The following is a 21,517-nucleotide window of genomic DNA, read 5'->3' on the forward strand; positions in this document are numbered from 1 at the left end:
GTCATAAAAATAATAAATACATAACTACAGCATGTGCAGGATTCCCCCAATACACTACAACTGAGATTGCATGAGGATTGCACCATCACCTGCAGCTGTGGGCTGCTGCTGTCAAAACGGCCCAAACAAGGCAGTGCTACAGGGAAAAATGGGGGGAATACATCTGTTGATTTCGAAAACATTCATCTTTCTTCATCGTTAAATTCGCTGGAATTCGATATAATAATATACCAGCGAGTAAAACATTGGATGTAAAAATATGGTAATCACTAATTAATAGTGTGTAAATATAGATAAGCGGTATAGTTCTGCCCCCTCCCCCTCTCATGGAATGGTTCGCTCCGTTGCTACGCTATCTTGTGTAGACATTCTCTAGGGTGATGGAGAAGAAAATGTAGTTTCTCGGCCTCGAACGAAAAAAAAAAAAAGATAACGCCGTTTGATTTACACCGTGATAATAGCTACGATGGCCGGTATAAGGAGAGTGAACGGGAAGTTATCTGGTATCAACACAGCTGTCAGGTAATGCTTATATATCGAGTTGTGTTTACAGAAAAGGCTCAACGGTAGCTGTCAAGCTAGCCTGGCTAACGCTAGCCGCTGTCGACGTTCCAACGGCAGTTATCCCGAAGCTCATATGATGTGGCTAATGTTAGCTGCAATGCTAACGTTAGGAAGGCGTTTGAGCAGTTTTACATTAGCTGGCATCCCTGATTATTTATTGCCAAACCCTACAGATAACGTTAATGTTTGCAGTGGTTGAACATATATGAACATATATTCAGGTACCAGTTCTACTATATATATATATATATATATATATTTACACACACACACACTGTGTAAATTAGCATTTAAGTACAGGGTAGGGATGTGCAAAACAGATTTTTTAATACTAAGTAATATCAATAATAATACCGATACTTCTAGATGTCCACTTGTGTATATGAAAATGCTGGCTTTTTACAATGAACATTTGTGAATGTAATTAAGAAAATGCTATTTTATACCTCTGTATAAGAATTAAACAAGCTTTAATGAGAGCAATTAAATCTGTGCAAATCAGCAAGTCAAGTGAAATCCTGAGCCAATCGCATTTAAAAGAAAATCTCTCAAACACAAACAAGAACAGTTGCTCTGACTTTGATATGATTCTTTTTGGACCAGACAGAGTGGTCTTCGGCTTAGGACTTGACAGATCTTGAATTTTGTCAGCAAAGGTCACATTCTCCATACATATGTACAACAGTTAAACAGATCCTATACAGAAATCTGCCTTCAGATTTGGGGTTTTCCTCTATCTGTGATTGGTGGTGAGATATTACATTATTTAAGCGTTTACTGAAATTAAACCGCGTGGGAAGTTTAAAAGGAGAATCAGTATTTGGTGAAACAGTCATCAACTCGTAAACATCTGGAACGTGACCCCGACTACACACTATATTTTGTATGATATCACAAGCCAGTAATGTTGGAAATTTTTATTATTGTATCCATTAAATATAAAATCTTTAAAGTAACTTAATGTCAGATAAATGGAAGTACAATATGTCCCCATGAAATGAACTGGAAACAGTCAAGCATACATACCTTGTGAAACAGTTTATTCCTAAATTAAGAATTAACCTTCAGAGTTTAACTTGGTTGCAAATTCATGACCATATTGTTACTTTATATTTTTTATTGTCATACGTTCCAGCTGCTGTCGCCTGCGTCAAGTTCAAGCTCTGCTGTGCGAGGGTGGTACTGCCACCCCTGATGGCATCCTGTGCACTCTAGGTATGTTAAGTAGTTTTTAGGTTTAACCTTTATCTATCTGGCGTGGTCAGCTGCGTTTCATTCGCGGGGCCGTTCCAAAATCTGTTTCTGTCCATCACAGGAATTGACAGCAGATATAATGAAGGATGCACTGAGCTGGCGAAATACTTGTTTTATGGACTATACGGACGAAATCAGGTGAATCTGGACAATGTCCTTGAGGAGTTTCCCGAAGAAATGCTGGATGGTGAGTGCTTATCTCTATATTTGTAATCGTATTTGTATTCTTTGCTTTAGTTTTCAGATACTCTGACAGTGCGCATGTCTGTTTTCCAGATGTGATCCTGCTGATTAAGGCGGAGTGTGTTCACCTGTACTGCAACCCACTAAACTACAGTTACCTGTTGCCCTATGTGTCACACTGGAGGAACCTGCATCTCTACTGCATGACCGAGGCAGAGGTTAGAAACGTTTCTCTTCCTTTACAAACCTATCATTCCTGTTTATTACACTTCCTGTATGCCAAAGCTCTGCCTATGATCATATCAGCTGGGTGGTCCTATCCATCACCCTGCAGTTTTAACTCTTTTATAAACAATGATGGCAGCACATTCACTTTTTTTTATCAGCTTTATTGCAGTTGTTTTCTACAGTTTGTACTCGTTTGAGTTTCTTTTTTCTGCACCCACAGTATGAAGATGAAGAAGCTGCGGAGGAGTTCAAAATTTCCAGTTTTGTTACCATGGTGCAGGATTGCTGTCGTATCGGGGTCCCTTACAGTTGTCAGGGTACGGTTCATCGCAGTTTCATCTCAGCATGAAACATCTCAATAAGTTATAGTACAATGTAGATTCGTAGTTTTACACACTTGAGAGCATGATACTGTGTACCTAAACCATCGTCAAAGGAAGTCATACTTGATACACAGGTACTTCATGCCTGTTGTTTATTTTAGGACACACCCAACGGTTTGATATGTTTATGGTGGAAAAGTGGCCCTTAATCCAAGCGTTTGCCCTGGAGGGCATCGGTGGAGGAAGCCTTTTTACCACAAAATACAAGGTACTTTCAAATTAAAAACAATGCCATACGTACAGTCTTGGTCCCATGCTTCTCGTTTCATTTGGTTTTATATATTTGTGCTTTTACAGTTAATGGACATGAGTGAGAAGCTGTGGAAGGTTTACAACAGACTTGACCCTGTGTCCCTGGATGGGCTCCTCTCAGAGGTAACAGACACAATGCCCTTACTTTAAATGCTTTAAGTAAGAACTATGCATACTTTTTTAAAGAACTGACTACACTATCTAAAAATATATTTCCAATAACAAATTGGAATTAAATGAGGTTAATGTATTATTCAGTTATTTTTCTTGTTCATAAACCTGGTCTGCAAAGACATGAACCTAACCAGTTAATGTGATATGTGCTCTAACGTAGGCGCTGTTTGTTGTGTTATAGGACGTGGTAATCTTTGAGAAGCAGTGGAGTGGCTTTTTCTCCGGCATGGACCTGGAGAGTCATCTCTCCATCTTGGAGCTGTCTGAAGCACAAGCAGGAGAGGTAGGTTTATATCTCCATACTCCTGTTACGGAGAACAATATCTGAAGATCCTATTAGTTGTATTGTTTTGGAAAATCTGTCTGAACAAATTAACTTATATGAAATCAGATACGTTTTCATTCTTACATGAAAAGAAGATTAATAACACAAATTACCAACTCTCTTTGTGAGTCGTGCAGTTTACAATATGACATGTTTTCTGTATTCACATATTTAGCTTAAAGATCATCATTTGTATATATTGTTATTGATTTAAACTCTGAATATATAAAGCATTGTAAGAAAAGAGAATGAAAGGATCCTGTGTTCAGAACAAACTTTTTTTATACTTCTCCTGCGAGAAAATGAAACTTGTTTAAGTTTTATCCACCAGTATTCTCAGCCAGCATCGTCCATTGTCTGGTCTTACAGTAGTGCATTGTATTTTTTGTTATCATAACCTGTACCTTCATCAATCCACAGGCATTTCGTACATATTACTCTCATGGACTGATCTCAAGCAACATCACAGACAAAAGGTATCCTTCATAACCAGCAGTGTCAAATGGATGAGGTTATATTCCTGTGTGGTCTTGAAGTTGTAGAATGAAAGAATACTGTTGCTATATCAAATATTTCTTTATTGCAGTACAAGTCGGCAGCCGTTCGTGTTGTTTGGGAAACATTCCTCCTCGGAGGAACTGAAGAGTTATTCTTTCAACTTTCCGTCAGAGAGTCATCAGGTCCGCAGCACAGGGCCTCAGGGTTCTGCAGCCAGACACATGGTGAGAAGCAGTGAAGGACAATAACGGAACGTCAACACTCAGTCAACTCAACAGACTTTGAAGTAGAAACATTTACATTACTGTATCACACTTATAAAAAACTGGGCTCATGACAGTGTGTTCGGTAAAGCAGGAGATTCGCCGCTGTCAGTACTCTCTAGTGTAACTATTTTTACCTTATGTCTAATTAAGATTCAAGACATGTTTATTGTCACTTCCCCATTGTGTTAATGAAAACATACAGAGCTGTTTCTCCTGGTCCCAGTGTGCCAGATTTATGCTGACATGACACCGACAGTAACTACTTCCACTGCTACCACAGCTAGCACCGCACTCATTTTACTATGAACTACTTCTACAAAATATTATGATACGGAATAAACAGACATTTTAACTGTTTTCTCTTAATCTACTCAAGTAAAAGAGAAACGTTTGATGCAGCACCATCTAGTGACGCAATTTCATACAACCTGTAGTCAGTATTATTTTTGATAAATCATCATGTGGCAAGAAACGTTATTGCTGGTCCTGTGTCTCCTATAAATGTGACATATAGGCAGTTTTGCGTCATTAGTTAGCTGGGAACATGCTGCTGTAGCAAGTATATTTCAAACTAACACGTTTTATCCTGTCAGCTTTTGCAGTGTGTGGCCCCCAAAGGACCTCTGGCCTGCTCCCGAACCTATTTCTTTGGAACCACCCACACCCCGTACCTTGGTAAGGTTTAGCGTATTATTTCACTTATAATATCTATTACCTGGATATTTGTGAAATAGTACTTTCCTATATATAAATAGCTGATGGAATCTGAGTGAATATATATGTTTTTCTTCCACAGGAAACAAAAACACCCAACAAAAGAAAACAGAAGTCTTGTGAGTAATTAATTTTTTTTTATTACATAATATTTTAACTTTATTTGTTGTTTTGAGAATATCAAAAGTAAAAATGTATTTTTTCAGACTTTTGTCACAGATTTATTCAGCGGCTGTTGAAGCAGTCCTTTCAGGAATCAAATGCTTCTCCTCCACCACCAGCGCCACCAAGGTAAAAAAGAGCCCACGTTGTACACTGATTTTACAGCATGTACTGTAACATGAACAGCTGCTCATTATGTAATATATTTGTAGGCTAAGGATGTGGCTGAGAACACCTTTCTGATGGGGTTGGATGCTTACAACTTAAGTCAGTACCGCAGCTCTCTCAGGTACAGATTCATCCATGTTCACCTTTTTTCAACTGTATAAGATCTACACTGCAGCTTCAAATCCATTTTATTAATGTGTTTTCTCTCTCAAGGTCTAAATGTGAATTCAGCATTCAGGCTGTGAATAACCAAGGAATGTGAGTGTTGACAACCCTTATGGTCATTTGCATGTGTCTGTTATAAAACTCCTGAATTGATGCTTTTTAAAAATCCCTTTGGGCAGATCTAAACTTGCAGTTTTACTTCTTTTATTTATTTATTTTTCCAGAATAATTCCGCTGACTGATGAGGACAGCCGTTATGTGATAAAAACAGTAAGTTAGGGAGGCGTATCATTATTGTTTGTGTTTATTATCTGTGTCTTTTCTTTTATTAATTCTGCTTTCTTTAAGGCTTCCCTGGTTGTCCACGACATCCCAGATCTGCAGAGGAACACAGGAGACCTGGGCTCTGTGGTCTTCTCTGAGTCCTTCTTGGAGTCCAGCATCAACATTCAACAGAGAGGTGCGATACTGACGAGATTAAGACTAATTAGAACGGATTACTGATTGAATGCACACATTAAATGAGACTGCAAGAGTAAGCAGAACAAATCCACAGGTCAATGTTAACAAAAAAAGTCAATATCTTATTGCCTACGTCTTGGATTAAATTAAATTTCGATAAAGTGTTCTTGAATCTTGAATTTTGAATTGTGAGGATCTTATTGGTCATTCATCTCCTGTGTGATTTTACTCTGTGCTCCATGTCCTGCAGATGGCTCTGTGTCCTCAGACAGCTGCTACACCATCCTGACTACGACCGTGCCTCGCTACGCCTGCTGGCTGGTGTGTGTTGTGCTGAAAAATTAAATGCACACGAATATAAAATACAGAAGAAATGTTTCAAGTAATTACGCATGCCAATGCCTATTGCTTTTTTTTTTTTTTCAGATGGAGTCTGATGTGAAGCAGTCTGAGCAAGCCCAACATCTCACTAAGGTAAGATCAGAAGCTTTATACTCAAAGTTCTGTGATATTTATAAATCTATATTCTGTAGGTGTGTTTAACCTGATGATCTAAAATATGCCTTAAGCAGAAAGAGGATGAGACGTGTCTGGGAACTGTTCTGACGGACGCGGATGCTGCATACGTGTTCTCCAGCAGCCAGCTCTCCACACCTGAAGAAGGTGACTGTCTCACACATGTAGCAAATGTTTGGAGTTATTTTGTCTTAATCTTATCCTAAACTTGAGCCACACATTGTACATTATGTGACATTTAATTACTTATTCAAATTTAATTTTAGGGAAAATAACTTTCTTCTCGGAGGGAATCCTGTTTGTCCATTCTCAGTATGGTAGCATTACTCTGTCCAAGGATCACATCAGCAACATCAAGTTCCATCACCCGGTATGCATCAGTTGTGTCGCACTGCTTGTTCATTATTAATTTAAAAGTACCTACTTATGTGTGATTTCTGCGTCCTCCTCCTACCAGGAGTACAGCGCTGTGGCTTCTCTCTTTGTCGAGTACGACGCCAGCCTGATGCCACACCTCCCGTTCCCTCTCCACAGCTCGGATCAGTGTCTGGTCTTTGGCCTGCAGCCTAGGTCCAAGAGCCACAGGGCCTTCTATTCCCAGGTGAGACCTCCGACACCTTTCAGGGGGAAGATACATGAGCTCATTCACAGTTTTGAATTGTAAAAGAAACTATAATTCCTATAATATAAAAAGAAAAATGATTAGATTCTTCATTTCCTGCCTATTAAAGTTATCGCTTTTATTTTTTTGTTGCAGGTGTTGTCCGTGTGGAAAAACTCTGAGTCTGGAATAACTCTGCATGTGTTGGAACCAGAGCACCTGACCTGGAGGCAGAAAAGCTTGTAAGGAAACATGTTTTCACGTCATATAATGAACTTAATTTTTTTTGAATATTTTCCAGTTTACATAATCATGATTTGTCCGTGATTTGTCCGTCAGGCACACCAGGCTGCAGAAGCTTCACGACAGTCAGGAGCCACCAGTGGCCAAACGCAGAGGCAGCCTGAAGACTTCATACTCCCAGCTGCCAGAGCAGGAAATGTTAGTACACACTGAGTGCTTCAGAGTGGCGCTAAGCAAGTAATAAAACCTGACGCTAGGTATTTCTTAATCACGATGAGTATGTGCTCCAGAAATAGCATTTAAACCTCCCCCTCCTGATCTGCTGTTTTTTTATCAGTGCTGATCATCTATACTGATAAAATAACTCAAATAATCACTAAACACTGCTGCCAGTAATTTGTGTCCACATTTCTGACCTTTCTTAGGTTTCTTCAGCACTTTGCCCTGAGTAGCATTGGTCCGGAGCCCATTCTGTACGACCACCTGGGGGTGCTCTTCCCCTCCGCAGAGCTGAGGAAACCAGGCCCCGGCCATGCAGACAAGGTGAGTGCATGCACTTCAGGTGCAGTGAAAGAAACATGTAGACACAGTAGAACATTTTTCCATGTTGATTTCTTTTTTAAATGGTAAACCTAATACAAAGAATATCTGGCTTTTGTCAAAAGGTTGTCATCACCATCATCACTGGACTTCCAGGAAGCCATAAAGAGCAGCTTTGCAACTTCCTTGTCCAACTAAACAAGGGGTGTGAAAAGTAAGGGATTTTATCTTAAATATAAAATTATAACATTAAAAAAACACACACAAACTAATGATTCCATCCACAGGTGGGTGGTGTATGAGCCTGGTGAGGACAGCTTTTCAGCCTCTCACCTCCAGCAGTATTTGTCCAGCTTCCTAGAGAGCCAGAGAGGCACAAGAGGCAAACCGCGTCTGTTGGTGCTGTCACCTGGGTAAGAAACCTCCAATCAGCCTGATCAGGTCACCAGTCACCCAGCGAAGCAGAACTGAGCTAAACAAGCATTAAATCCCCCAAATATGTGAAAATAACCATCTAACGTTCATTCATTAATGCTATTGAATACTCTGCTGCCTCGCTTTTGAGTATTTAGAATATGTTGTGGTATTCAGATTAATATTTGAATCCGATACATTAACATAATTGAATGTTCCTACTCACAGATACACAGATGTTCTGGATGTGGTCCAGGCCGTTCTCTTCCACCCCGACCCGGTCGTCCAGGCGTGTTTCACCATCGGCGCTGTCACGGCCTGTGTGAACCCCTTCGTCTCCTGCATGGAGCATAGGTACGTTTTCTGGGTCTCGACTCTACAACAGCGAGCTGTCAAACAAGCTTTGACAAGATAAAGTAAATAGCAACGAGCAAATGTCATTAAATCGTGTATTAAGGCATAATTTTGACCCTTCTGGCTAAAGATGTTACATAAGCTCAAACAAGCGATTGTTAAAATATTTTTGAGTAACGCAGACGGAGCGGATGATTAGAGATAGTGCTGGAGGTTGATAAATTGTTGAAGCCCTGGGGGTTTCCAGGATAAGGTTACATGACATTTTTAACTGTTAAAACTTACGGCCGGGACCCTTTTACAGAGGGGATCAGCCTCACATTTAATCTCACTCTCCTTTTGTTACAGGCTTTGGATGTAGCTTACTGAGCTTGTCAGTGTCCTAGATTGACTGAGCCGCTCCACACAATATGACATACCACTCCGGTTAATAGGTTGTTTTCCAGCGCCCGAGCAAACTGGATTGGCCAGTGATACTGACACACAGATGAATTCAATCTAGAGGGTCCGGTTTATACAACGCGCTTTGAGAACTGCTGCCATTGTCTGTCTGCACCAGGAATTCAACTGGAGAGCATAAAGTGTTACAGCAAACATCCTGTATTAGATTGTGCAGCGTAACAATCATAAACACTAAATAATGACATAAATATCCATCCATCAATTATCTATCAGCGTTTGTCCTCTGGAGGGACGCGGGAGGCTGAACAACAGCAATAAATCTCGCAAATATTTTGGTCCTTGCACCCTAAACACTCCGTAGTGACTCTCCGGTCAAACGGCTTGCTTCAGCAGTGGAAAAATGTGTAATAGGCGGTTTAGTTAGCAATGTGGTTAGCACTGACTTTTCCATTTGAGCCGTCTCCAGAAATCCCCCCCTGTCACTCTCTTGCTATAGATTGTGTGGAGGTCTTTGGAGCCCTCCTGTCCCGCTAATTGGGTGTGGTTAGCCCAGCTTAGGCTTGACCTGACTGTCACCCCCTTCAGCATAGCCCCTTTAAGCCCTCGGACCCACATACGCGACCAGCGCACCCTCCTCAGCGGAGCTCATCAGTCAGTCATGATCTATTCTTTGTGATGGATGCAGACAGTTCATTACATCAGGACAGGAAAGATAAATGCCTTTCAAATTGCTGATTCCACCAGCCTGCAGGCTCCCTGAGAGCTGCAGCAGAGGGTCTGCGGTGGCTGGAGGGAGACTCGGCTCAGAGAGTGGTGTGTAACGCTGATCGATCGGAAAAACCCAGGATAAATTATTAAAATAAATGATATAAATTGGATTACGGAAAGCTTTTACACTGGTCAGTTGCCAGTCATGGCCATAATGTCGTGCCATGAAAAATGCCTCGTGGTGGACGGGGCGCTTGCAAGCCAAGGGCCATAACATGGAATTAGTCTGTTTATTGCTGCACAACTTTGGCATGCAACCGTCAGCCATAAATAGAGTTCTGCGGAGTGATGATACTGTGCCACCAAAGGTTAAATAAAGAGGATTTTTTAATGAATAAATTTAAACAGAGATCTCGTACGCAGTGCCACTTTGTACATTAACCTTGCGGTCGAATCGACAGTGCAGCGGTTAAATTATATTTTAATTCGGCCAACTGATAACACCGTCCTCGCATTTAACCTTCTGTCTCTTGTCTCTTTAGGTTTGCTTTTCCTAAGCTGCTGGAGCAGTGCAGCCAAGGTTAGTCAAGCATCGCCCTGTGCTACCTCCTACCCAACAATAAAACACATAAATTCCTTTTAGTCTTTTTATGATATGCTGAGGAAACAACCTCACTGACATTCACTTCTATGGATTTGTCTCCTGGTGCTGGTGTTGAAGCCAAATTGTGTTTATTGATACAATTAACAGAAAGAAATGTCAGGGTATTATAGTGGTGTTAAATGCTGCATAAGGGAAGTCATACAAAGTTTAACACTTCATCACTGAATGTTTAAGATTTTACAGTTTATATTTTTATCTGAAATTAGGTCATTTTTTATTTCAGGGTGCAGGGTTTAATGTCCTCACTATTGCCGTCTTTGTTTCTGGATCCAGAAACAAGGCATGAACAAGCGGCTCTCACCACAGCTTAACCTCTTTCCAAACTCCCCATTATGCCCTTTATTGCGTTTCAGTCTTTTGAAGAAAATCAAAATGTCAGTCGAGCTTCCAGCGGCACGCTCGCACCGAATCAAACCTAGTGTAAAATATGGTATTTCAGCAGCGGCAAGACAGACAGCGTTTTTATATTTTCAGGAAAATTGTCCATTTTCTCCCAGAATTCACATTCTTTTCGTTTTTTGTTTTGCGCCTCGTTGTGTGTGTCAGGTGTTGTGAGTACAGTGGTGTTCACTGGGCTGACAGCAGAGAAGAAGCACCCTCTCATGCAGCATGTTCAGCAGTTGGTACGCTCTGCCAACCCCACCGCTGCCTTCGTACTGGCAGAGAGAGGAGCTGTCACCAGGTAGGCGCCCGCAGAATCATGATCAATGCTGCACACTGTCACTTAACTGCTTTTATCTCTGCCTAAAATATTCATTCTGGGCTACATTGTATTCCCCTTTTTGAGACTATATTTGAGTCTGGTGCAGTGCTGGGCGATAAATCAATATAAAAATATATAACGAAATCATTTTAAATGTGATGCGACCATATTGTTTATATGGATGTAGTTAATTTGCGCTGTAATCCTCACTCTGCCTGGAGGCTTCACTCTGCCTTGTAGTGATGTGCAGATCGATACTGAAATATTGATTCTTTATCCTCTAAAAACCAGTCTCAAATCAAAATATTGATGCTTCAGATGCTTCAGTCATTGGACGTAATGTAGGAAACACAGTGGAAAGTAACTAAACTATTGAGTTGTGGCAAAGCAACAAACCTTGTGAAACACCTCAGGTTAAACCACCACACAGAATACGAGGTGTTTATGATGAGAAAGACAGAAGAGGAGAGAACAGAGTCAGGATTAAGATACAAGCTTTCATTTTATAATAGTAACACAATCATTTATTTCAATGGTCTTATTATTTTACTAATTATTTTTTTCAGTGTTTGAAACAGCATTTTCACATATTTTGTATGATTGTGTGTCTGTTTGGTTTTTCTTTCATGGTATTGGCTCGGCTATATGAGGTCACTACCCCAATATACTTCAGAGTTTAAGATAAATAAATAAATGACTCTGATATCTTGTGTTTTTCATGAAGCTATGATATGAAACACACTACTTTCTTGAGGTTTACCAGACACATTAGGGTGTATTTACACAAAGTATCGGTATCGCCGATACCAGTCTGAGTTTTACTCCGTATTGATCGATCAACCGATTCATTTGTTGATGAATGATTCCAGTTGTTTATCAACCGGAAATGGGGGCCGTATTAACCCGTTGAAAACACACATGTCGCCACCTAGTGTGGAGGAGGAGGAGGACATGTTCCCGTCAATTATTCCACTTTCTCCTTTGCTTGTAAACTGGGACAAGGGCCGCATTCAGAAAGTCGAATTTTGAGCACAGCTCGATGAAGCTGCGCATGTAAACGCACTGAGAGGCTCCAGCTACAGTGTGAAGAGTGTGTGAAATTGTGTGCTGCAACAGCCCCAACTGCACTACCACAAAAAGCTCCAGCCACATTTTCCTGCTGTGTGGCTCCTGACAGGAAAAGTGACGAGTTGTAATGTTTTTATTGGCATAGTTGAGTATTTGTGGCCCATTTTTTTTATTTTATGGGCTGTTTTTCTAAGATGATTTTATTTAAAAATTGAACCTTACATATTTACATATTTTTATAATTGTTGTTATTTGAACAGCTAAGTTATTTGAACAGCTAAGCATTATCCTTTATAGCCACTTTCAATACCACTGCGTCATATTTGGCTTTGAGTGTTTGCGGAAAAAATACAGGGATATATATCGTATATCGATATTAAACCTATATAGATCGCCATATATCAGGTTTTGATCCATATCTTCCAGCCCTAGTTTGGTCGGTCAGAGGACTACTCAGCACTGAAATACACTTAAATAATATTTCATTCTTGTTATTAAATGCCTGCTATGAATAGATGGAGTTTGATAAGTAATCGTTTATATATATGCAAATATTTCTGGATTGAGTGTTAAGTGTAACTCTTTTACTTACTTACTTCTTTTCTGTCTTTAGGAATGAAGATGTGACTCTGATATTGTCTGAGAGCAGCTTCAACGAGCCGCAGATGCTGAGAGCACGTTACGTCCTCTACCCTGGATGGTAAGACGACCGCGTGTCCTCGCGTGTCCACACTCAAAAACACCTTTTGGCTGCCGAACGACAGATTGATTCCTGCTTTGTCTTCCCTCAGTTCTGCCTCCCTGCAGCTTAATTGCCACTCGGCTGCAGTGGTGGGGTATCGGCTGCTGATTGCTGTAAAGCCCCTTAGGGCATCTCGTGTTCTATCACCAGTTGCCTTCTGGCAGCACAGTAACAAGCTGTTGGCCATGCAGTTGCCATGTACACAGAGGGGGTGTCTTTCCCTTTGGAGCTGGTCCATTTAGCCTTCATGCCTCGATGGTTAGCCTAATATGAACCTCTGCTAAATCCTCCCCTCAGATCATACTCCGGGTATCTGTCCGCAGTCGCCTGGCTCTTTAATTCACTCTTCAAGCATTAATGTCCGTGTACTGTGTTTGAGTGGCTTCTCACACGTCCTTGGCTCTTCGAACCAGCACAGGAAACCTTTTCACCTCCCGATAGGAGCATCTACATTTACAGATTGAGTCATTCACACCCCGCACTTTTGCCAGCAAATCAAATACACTGGCCTCTTTTCTGCCGAGCAGCTGGTAGTGTAAACAACTTCCCGGGCCAAAGACAAAATGTAGCCCAAACATTTGGCTTGCTCTGCACTTAACTTTGTCACCATTTGTGTAATGTGCACATGTTCTGTGTTCCAGGTGCAAAGGGCGCTTCTTTTCTGGTTCCGGGACTCTGGTCCTCACCCAGCAGCGCGTGGCTTTCAGCCGGCCCCTGGAGAGGCCTCTATTTGTCACCCGCTGTAGAGGTGAGATGGAAAGAAAGCCCCCACCACCCTCCCTCCTTTTCTATATATTTATTTTTTTACTCCCAACACGTGACAGAAGCTCCAGATATGAGCTGGCAGGATTCGGTTATCATTACATAAGCTGTCTTTCTTTTCCAAATATGGAGACAGCTGAGGTCTCAAAGTAATTATCAGGTGTTGATGTGAAATAATCTGTGTTCCCAAAGGATGCACTCGCAAGTTCTTTTCACCGATCCTGTTTTTCCATGTTATTGTTACATTCTGTGATTTGTTTGACAATAGTTGCTACTAAAACTTTCATATTTTCCTCCAGAAATCAAGTCGTCACTGAAGCCGAGCCCGTTCCGTGGAAATGTGTACAATATTTGGGGAAAAGTCAAGTTTTCCGGTAAGAATTTTGTGTTTTCGTTTCTTTATTTTTTGTCTTATGAACATACATAACCTCTGGTATTTTTCAGATCAGAACCTACTAACGATAAGCATTTACTAAACAAATGTGACTTCTTTCCTTGGTAAATATTTCACCTGCATTTGCGTTTCCCAGTCTTGGGAAATTATTAGAGAAAAGGTTTCTCTCAAGGCAGGCAAGGAGCTCGAGACGGTAGGAAATCCTGCTCGGTTGTTGCTCTGGTGTCTGGTGTTTAGGATTCAGCTCATAGTGCACTGGTTTGGTTCTCTCCACGTAGTTTTCTCACTCCTTTTTGGTTTTAAAGACCTGTATGGAGGTGTTGCATGAGGAGCGAGTGCAGGTGCCTGTGAGAAGATGTTTCAACGAATGTGCAGATATTTGTATAGATGGGAAGACGCGGTATGAAATGAGTGTGGCTGCTGGATGATCCTCAAGTGACACATTTTCTTAGTGTGTATCTCAGTCACTGTGTTTAGGATAGTGTATCATTAATGTCATTTTATTTTGGTTTTTGTATTTAGCTGTTGTTCATTCAATACATCATTGAATTAGAACATATTTGCTATAATTTCTTTTGTTGTACTTGTGAATTGTGTGAGCCATTTTGGGATCAGAGGGACTTTATGGATGCTAAAACATTAACACCCCACCAACAGCATGCTGGTACTATATGAAGCCGCTGTAGCAGGTGTTGCACAAGGTGCGAACTTTATGAGACTTGAATCTGAGCTCTTTCATCTCCGACACCTCCAGACTCGGACCAACTGATGGACGTGAGCTACAACGCGGTGAGTGGGAGCCTGAGTGTCCACCCGGAGCAAAGCCTTGACTCCGTGACCCCAGGCCCCAAGGAGACCAACACGCCCTGTTTCCTGGTCTTTGATGGTGTTGGCCTCCGTGAGGACGGACTGAAGGACTGGCTCAGACTGTGTGCCAAGCCGGTAACTTCCCTGTTTTTTTTAAAAAACAGCACACTCTCATGTGTAGATGTACTGTCGCGTAGCGTCATTCAGGTGTAACGTGTACTAACCGTGAGACTGTTGTTCCTTATTGATGTTTGCAGAGACAGATGAAGAAAGCAAAGAAGACTAAAAATACCCTCTCAACACAAGAAATCAAGAACATACACGTGAGTTTCAAGCTCAGGGGGTCAAAACTGCAGGAAGGTGTGTTCATCCGCAAATGATTCAAGACTTATGTCATATATAATGAAATTCTTACTTTACGAGTTCCCGTCACGCAACTAAACAATAATAAAGGAAATAAACTGGATAATAAATAATTAAAATAAGCATGTTCTATTTACAAAAGGGTTGAGTGCAGTCAGTTACTTACTGTCACAGTGGTGAGACATTGTGAATGTAAACTATAGAGAATATGCATTGATGTCACTCTTGCCCTGGGCCACGCCCCCCTGACAAAAAAATACAGTGAAATGTAGCAGTAAATACAGGGAGAGTGGGAAAAATTACCATCATTAGATTGAATTAAGGACAATTGGACTTTACAGTGATAGTGTGGATGTGGAAAAATGAATTAGCCTCAGTTTAGTTAGTTTTAGGTCATTTCAGTTCTGATAAATGTAGCTAAATAAAAGATGCTAACGCTACGAGCTTTACTGAGAAGTAGCTTTAGCCATACAATACTGTAGCATTAAAAGGATGACGAGGAGTGATCACAAATATTCAGTTTATTGTTGGAACTGAAATAGTTACTGTCGGCCGTAACTACGACAAAACAACAACATCTACGAACTTATCTGACAGCCCTCCAGAACGTAACTTAAGAAGTAACTTAAGGTTTTACTTCATCAAAAAATATACAGCATAAATTAATATTACCTGACACTAAATGTGAATCACAACACCAGGTTTCTGTGCCTGGATTCCAGTTGTTTCTTCTAATGCAGTGATCCATTTACTTCTCTTTTCTTTGGCAGATATCTGTAAAAACATAAATATATCTCTGACTGCTTTTCACATCTGTTGGTTCAGTCAGTTGCAAAACAACTCAATTAATTTTACAATTTAGACGCCATTAAAGTCAAACTAATGCTGCTAATCTCCATATTCAGCTGTAACTTTTTGCCACTCAGTGGCCGTAACCATGGAGACTTCACTAGCTGTGACATCACATGCATACCACCTATAGACTATAATGTAACAGATAATAATTACCTTATAAAATGGGTTGAAAAAGGAGCCTGGGCTAGTTTCAGAAGTGTTACCTCTACTGTTCACAGCAGGTGGCTTTTTGGTTGTGACACGGCCCCCGGAGCTGATTGCTAACAGGATAGGAACACTTGTAAACACTTAAAAATGACCGAATGAGCAAGTTAGGAAACAACTACCAGCAGAGAAAACTCTTGTGAGTTGCTTCCAGTGGGTTTGAAGACATGCAAAGGGCAGAACGTAACCAGCTGCAGGAGGAATTCTGGGGTTATCGACGACTCTTTTTGATCAGTTACCTTCACTGAACTTGATATTGACGTTTTTCTCCAGGTGACCCGACACTTGGACCCACTGCCACCAGGCTACTTCTACACCGGCTATCAATACGTTGACATCTTTGGGGAGAAAAGGAGCTTCCATCCCAGTATCCTTTCCATGGTTGAGTCCCAGTTACACCTAATACATGTGTTTAATGTAGGTAGGAGCCTGACACGTCCTTTTCCTTACATTACTTTTGCTCCAGACATGGACGAGTTTATCAAAGAGTACATCGCCGAGGCCAACAAAGAGATCGACCGATTCAACTGTCAGCTGGAGCTGCAGGGCCAGCCCGACCTGTTTGATCCGTGATGGAGTGCGCGTGTACGTTCACTCCATCTGTCTTGTTGAGGTTTTTAAGGGGAGCACCGTGGGAGGGACGGGGGGGGGGGGTTATGTACCGAACACATCACTAGAGTGGTCAATGTGTGTTCACACCGCATGAATATTCAGAAACTGCAGCTGCTAGAAGCCCACTTCCATTCATCTGTTACTGTGTGACTTTCCCTGTGTGGCAGCATAAACCCATCAAGAAGGGTTAAGTCATAGTGTGGCTGTTTGCCGTACGTGTTGCCTCACTATTTACTGAACGGCTGAGACGGGGGAACGTCGTTATGAAATGGAAGCGTCAAGTTGATGCGGTCACTCACGTTAATTCAGATTAAGGCACGTCTGACAGGGACTCGCTGACAACTGCAGACAAATCTGAAACGTAGCGTCACTCAAGAGTCCAATTATTATTATTATTACTTTTTCAGCGTGATTACGCCACGAATCCTGCGAGACTTTCACAATTGAAGGGAATTTCCAAACCGCGCACTCTCCTGCAGCTCGTGTGTGTGTGTGTGTGTGTTTCTGTTTATCACAGTTGGCAAATTAATGCCTCTATTTCTGGGTCGCCGTGTGATTCTGGTGGGCTCCCCGGTGGGGTTTCTCAAGAGTCGCTCCTCCTCTGTTGTCACCCAATCCACGGTCCACCTGTTGGCCGGTCCGCAGGCCGCGCTGCAGCCGAGCGAGCGCTCGGCCATAGAGCTGTAAACATTAGACAGCCCGCTGGCCGCAAGACAGCTGATGAATGAGGCCATTAATCACGTAGCCATACGCCACCCCGCTGCTTTATTTTAAGACTCCTGAAGTGAATCTCGTGAAAGTGCAATAAAACTGATCTGTCCCCGTTGCGCAACAGCTGTCGCGTTGAAACACGTCGAGCCGCTCCGAGCTTCGATCTTCCACGTCCCTCAGAAAACGTTTCCTCAGAGCAGCGCGTTCTGCCCGTTTCACTGCTGCTGCTTAATAGTAGATGGATGGAGGAAGTGCAGCCAGGTGTGGATCACACATTGCACCATTTCTTGTTGCTTTTCTCATAAGTGTGAACATTCCCATAATCTTTTGTGTCGTTACATTTGGGTTGGATTCGGGGGGGAAAAAGGGAAGCTTCATCCAGTTTATTGTTTTTGGGGTAATTTAGATTGAACATGATCGGAGTCGGTGGTAAAAAAGGTATCAGGCTTTGTATCAGTGGTGTGACGTTGCAGAGACTTATCGTCCTGTTTTTAATGAGTAATTAATGCTGCTGTTTTCTCTGCGATGCTGTGACACACTAACGTCCTTATGCATGTCTTCCTCTCACCAGGGCTCCTACACAGGTTTTCAAATTTGAGGATGTGTGAGAAAAAATAATTTGACGAGAAGCATAAAGATTCTCTCGTGCTGCCGTTTGTGCATCTGCATATTTAGGTAGAGTAAACCCTACTTAAGTTATAAAAACGCTACAAAAGCTTGAAAGAAATGTTTAATGTGTAGGAGCCCTGTCACAGTATAGATGGGATGGCTTTCATTCGTTATGGGGTCAGCAGTGTAACATGCGATCTGAACAACGTACGGGTCAATTGGTCGCAGCCAATGACGAGTACTTTTACTGTCAGATGATACGGGAATGAGGTTTCTGCTCAGGTTAAAGCTCATAACCTGATTCACAGCAGAGTTCGTGCGTGAGGTGGAAACTTTCTGATGCAAGAAACGTATCTAAAAAAGTGGGTGACCTCAGCCCGAAATAAACCGTCAGATTTTCCACGTCAGTCTGACGCCGCCGTCAGCCGCCGCCAGTGAAATTGAAAGAATTCATAATTCTTCCACTCGCCCGCACAAACGGAGCGATTGCATTTATAGCGAGCTATTTTCCTCCAGGTGACCTCTCTTGTCCGTCTGCGGAGATTCAAATAATTCTGAGCCTGAACTCGGCCCCGACGCTGCTGGCCTCATCCGTCCACTTTAATCTGAGCGAGCCGCGCCGCCTTCTGCTAGGTGTGCCGCCGTCTCCTAGACAAATCATAGATAGTACGAAATAGCACAAAACATAGCGGCGCGGTTCGCCTCCTAACCTTTATTACCCAGGCATGTTCCACATAGCCAGCAAACGAGAGGAGGAGCTCATCCTGTTGCCTCCTCTCTTACTGTCCTTCTCTTTTTACTCTTAAAAATAAGTGCAATTGTTCCTTGTGTATTTTTATATATCCTACTTGCGGTACCCTCAAATAGCTCTTTAAGGACAAAGCCGGGGAAACAAATGAGCTGCTAAATTCTCAGTATCTCACAGCTTGTATTCTGCGGTCTGCCGGATCCCTGCTTTGAGTGCTTGTCGCTCACATAACAAGTCAAGGGTTTGATGCGAAATTAAATGCCGAAAAAAAATAAAAAAATAAAATAAATGAAACGATTACGTCCGCTTACAAACACCCGGTGTTTAAGAAAAAACAACAAAAAAAAAAAAGGAAAATAGATTATAGTGGGCTTTTAAAAAAATAATATTATATATAACTTAAATCCTTCGCTGACAAAATAGCAACTCTCGTTTAAGCTGGATCCTCTTTCCAGAGATGCACTCTCTAAGCTGGAGCAACAGTTGCCGTCATTCTTCGGTTACGTAATCCTTCAGAGAGTTACCTAGATTGACAGTGAAATCGTCGGGAGGCAGATGTATGGGAAAGTTTCACGACTTTGACACCAGGCTGTCCATCAAAGAGCGGAGCAACACAAACTCTTAATTGGCCCCGAGTTGAAAAAGGGAGTCCTTAAAGAGTCGAGGGTTACGCAACATGTTTGTGAGGTTTAAATCAAATTACCACTAACAGATATAGACGCATATACACGACTCTACTACTAAGTCTGTCTACACTATTCTGCATGTGTTGAGATGTCAAGTGAATATGACGCCGCATATAAACTGACAGAATTGCCTTTCACCAAACTGGTACAGCAAAGAAAAAAAAAACAAAAAACGTATTTTACGTGTCTGCTAAGAATTTGAATTACCTCAAGACAACAGATAGTATTTTTATAAAACTGTGAATTGAGCGTTCAAGATGAAACAAAAAAAGTTTCCTTTTCGCACAAGCTTCAAAAATAAAAAAGCAGATGCAACTTTTTTTTTTCTAGCGGAAAAAAAACTTGAGAATCTGATCCGAGACATCAGGTTACTCTGATCCAGCAGTGCCTTGGCTACAGCTAAGAAAAGCAGAGGTTTAAAGCTGCATTCAGAGCTCCATCCTTCTCCTCCGCGACTGGACTGGGGGGAGGAGGAGGAGGAGGGAGGAGGAGGAGGAGGAGGAGGTGTTGTCAGGCGAGGATCCGTCCTTCAACAGTGTTGGTGAAAGGAATCGTTCTTTAAAGCAATGTGTTTTTATTGAGCCAGAGGGTAGAGTAGACCGGGTCACACACAGGAGGCCGCTGGTGGGCTCAGGATAATTCAGGTATTCTTACAAACTGACCAAAAAGATGCAAGGGGAAGGGGGGGGGGCGGGTGTAGGGCTGGGTGCCATGGAAAGGCCGCTCTTAAATGCATTTAGTAATTTATGTTACAAGAAGAAGAAAAGCTTCATTTTTTTTTTCAAATATTTATTTTTTTAAATCATTCCCAGCAGCACTAGTGAGGATATGAAACCTTTAAAGTTTTATATCAGGAGAACCAACCACCATCCACCCCCCCGGACCCGCCTGCTAAACGAGTAGGATTGAGTTTGTGACTAAAGTTGGGTGACTCCTACTTATTGCACATGGGAGCCCCAGCGAGCCCCCCACAAGCCTCCCCGTGTGCCGGCTACGCAGCCCTCTGGCAGACTGAGCACTCCGGTGTCTTCATCCCGTACGTGGAGGCTAGCCATTCTGTAGCTGAAGTTATAGGACAAAAACAAAGTTTGGTGTTAATTGTTTTTCGGAGGGAAATGTAGAAGTTCTTCTACCGCGAGGTTGTTTCTCCCCAACGGCCTTCGGTGGTGCTGAACGTGTGCACTTCCCCAAAAAAGTGGATATTTTTATAGTATTTTTGTGCTTATTGGAGAAAAAAAACGCAAAAGAAAACAAAAAATGCGGCTTGGAATGACTGACCAAATATTTCTCTGGCCTCAGGGGGACTGTCCATAGTAATTGTTGTGTCCTATCAAGGTGGAAAGGGAATCTCGTCACTGAAGAATTCGCTCAGGTGTTGTTATTTGTTCCTGCACCTGAGATTGCACAGAAAATTCAGAAGAAGTTGGAGGTAAAATTGTGGTTAATATCTTGTCTGAAAAAAAAAGAAAAAGAAAAAAGAGCAGCTTAGATTCAAATTGCGTTTGATGTCTTGATGGCTGAATTAGATCCATGAAAAAAAAAAAGCAAAGGGCTCGTTTCTTCCTCCCTTATCTACAGGCCGTCCAAAGCAAAAAGAAATCTCACTTCTAAAGTCTTTATATAGTGACGAGACTTAAAACTTAAAATGTGCCAAGCTACATTTCTTCTGAGGATGTTCACAGAAAGTGAGCAAGACCCACACTTGCATTTGCACAAAAAAACTACTGTAACTTGTGTTTTTTTCCTGTGACTGATGCTTTTTATAAAACTAATTGTTGTATTTATTGCACCACATAATACATTAAATATTTATATGGTTGATTTGGAGTTTGCTCTTTTGTCACTTAATCCGGTTGCTGAGTATTTTTTGCTTTTCAGTCAGACCTGAGCCACGGAGCTCCCTGTTAATGGGATAACAGACTCTAGTCCACGGATTGTGTGTGTCTGTGTGTGCGTTTTTGAGCATTAACACACTTTGCTGAGGAGAAATGGCAGCTGAAACGGTGCTGAGAG

General features: G+C 41.7%; 1 protein-coding gene across 2 annotated transcripts; it reads left to right on the plus strand.

Moving 5' to 3' along the window:
• Nucleotides 1–340: 340 nt before the first annotated feature.
• dnaaf9 (dynein axonemal assembly factor 9) lies at nt 341–21,323 on the plus strand. 2 transcript variants are annotated; one of them, XM_047610469.1, is made up of 37 exons: nt 341–522; nt 1,700–1,779; nt 1,880–2,005; nt 2,095–2,219; nt 2,450–2,546; nt 2,714–2,820; nt 2,910–2,987; nt 3,220–3,321; nt 3,784–3,839; nt 3,950–4,085; nt 4,721–4,802; nt 4,924–4,960; nt 5,048–5,132; nt 5,216–5,292; nt 5,385–5,429; nt 5,561–5,606; nt 5,685–5,796; nt 6,049–6,119; nt 6,225–6,272; nt 6,368–6,461; nt 6,581–6,684; nt 6,772–6,915; nt 7,072–7,157; nt 7,255–7,356; nt 7,584–7,701; nt 7,824–7,912; nt 7,986–8,111; nt 8,341–8,466; nt 10,119–10,156; nt 10,787–10,922; nt 12,625–12,711; nt 13,395–13,501; nt 13,815–13,889; nt 14,664–14,851; nt 14,974–15,039; nt 16,412–16,505; nt 16,605–21,323. In XM_047610469.1, the coding sequence occupies exons 1-37, from the start codon at nt 467–469 to the stop codon at nt 16,709–16,711; spliced, it is 3,453 nt and encodes a 1,150-aa protein (XP_047466425.1). In that variant the 5' UTR covers nt 341–466; the 3' UTR covers nt 16,712–21,323. The 2 variants fall into 2 exon arrangements, with proteins under 2 accessions (XP_047466425.1, XP_047466426.1); XM_047610470.1 differs by having other exon boundaries at nt 342–522; nt 6,371–6,461.
• The last annotated feature ends 194 nt before the right edge of the window (nt 21,324–21,517 follow it).

This window comes from Mugil cephalus, chromosome 17, assembly GCF_022458985.1.
Source record: "Mugil cephalus isolate CIBA_MC_2020 chromosome 17, CIBA_Mcephalus_1.1, whole genome shotgun sequence".
NCBI lineage: Eukaryota > Metazoa > Chordata > Actinopteri > Mugiliformes > Mugilidae > Mugil > Mugil cephalus.

Excerpts from the sequence above, each read along its gene's own strand:
- dnaaf9 (XM_047610469.1), top strand. The coding sequence starts at position 467 with ATGGCCGGTATAAGGAGAGTGAACGGGAAGTTATCTGGTATCAACACA. Across the intron at positions 2,547-2,713 it reads GGTCCCTTACAGTTGTCAGG|GACACACCCAACGGTTTGAT; the intron begins GTACGGTTCATC and ends TGTTTATTTTAG. Across the intron at positions 3,840-3,949 it reads AGCAACATCACAGACAAAAG|TACAAGTCGGCAGCCGTTCG; the intron begins GTATCCTTCATA and ends TCTTTATTGCAG.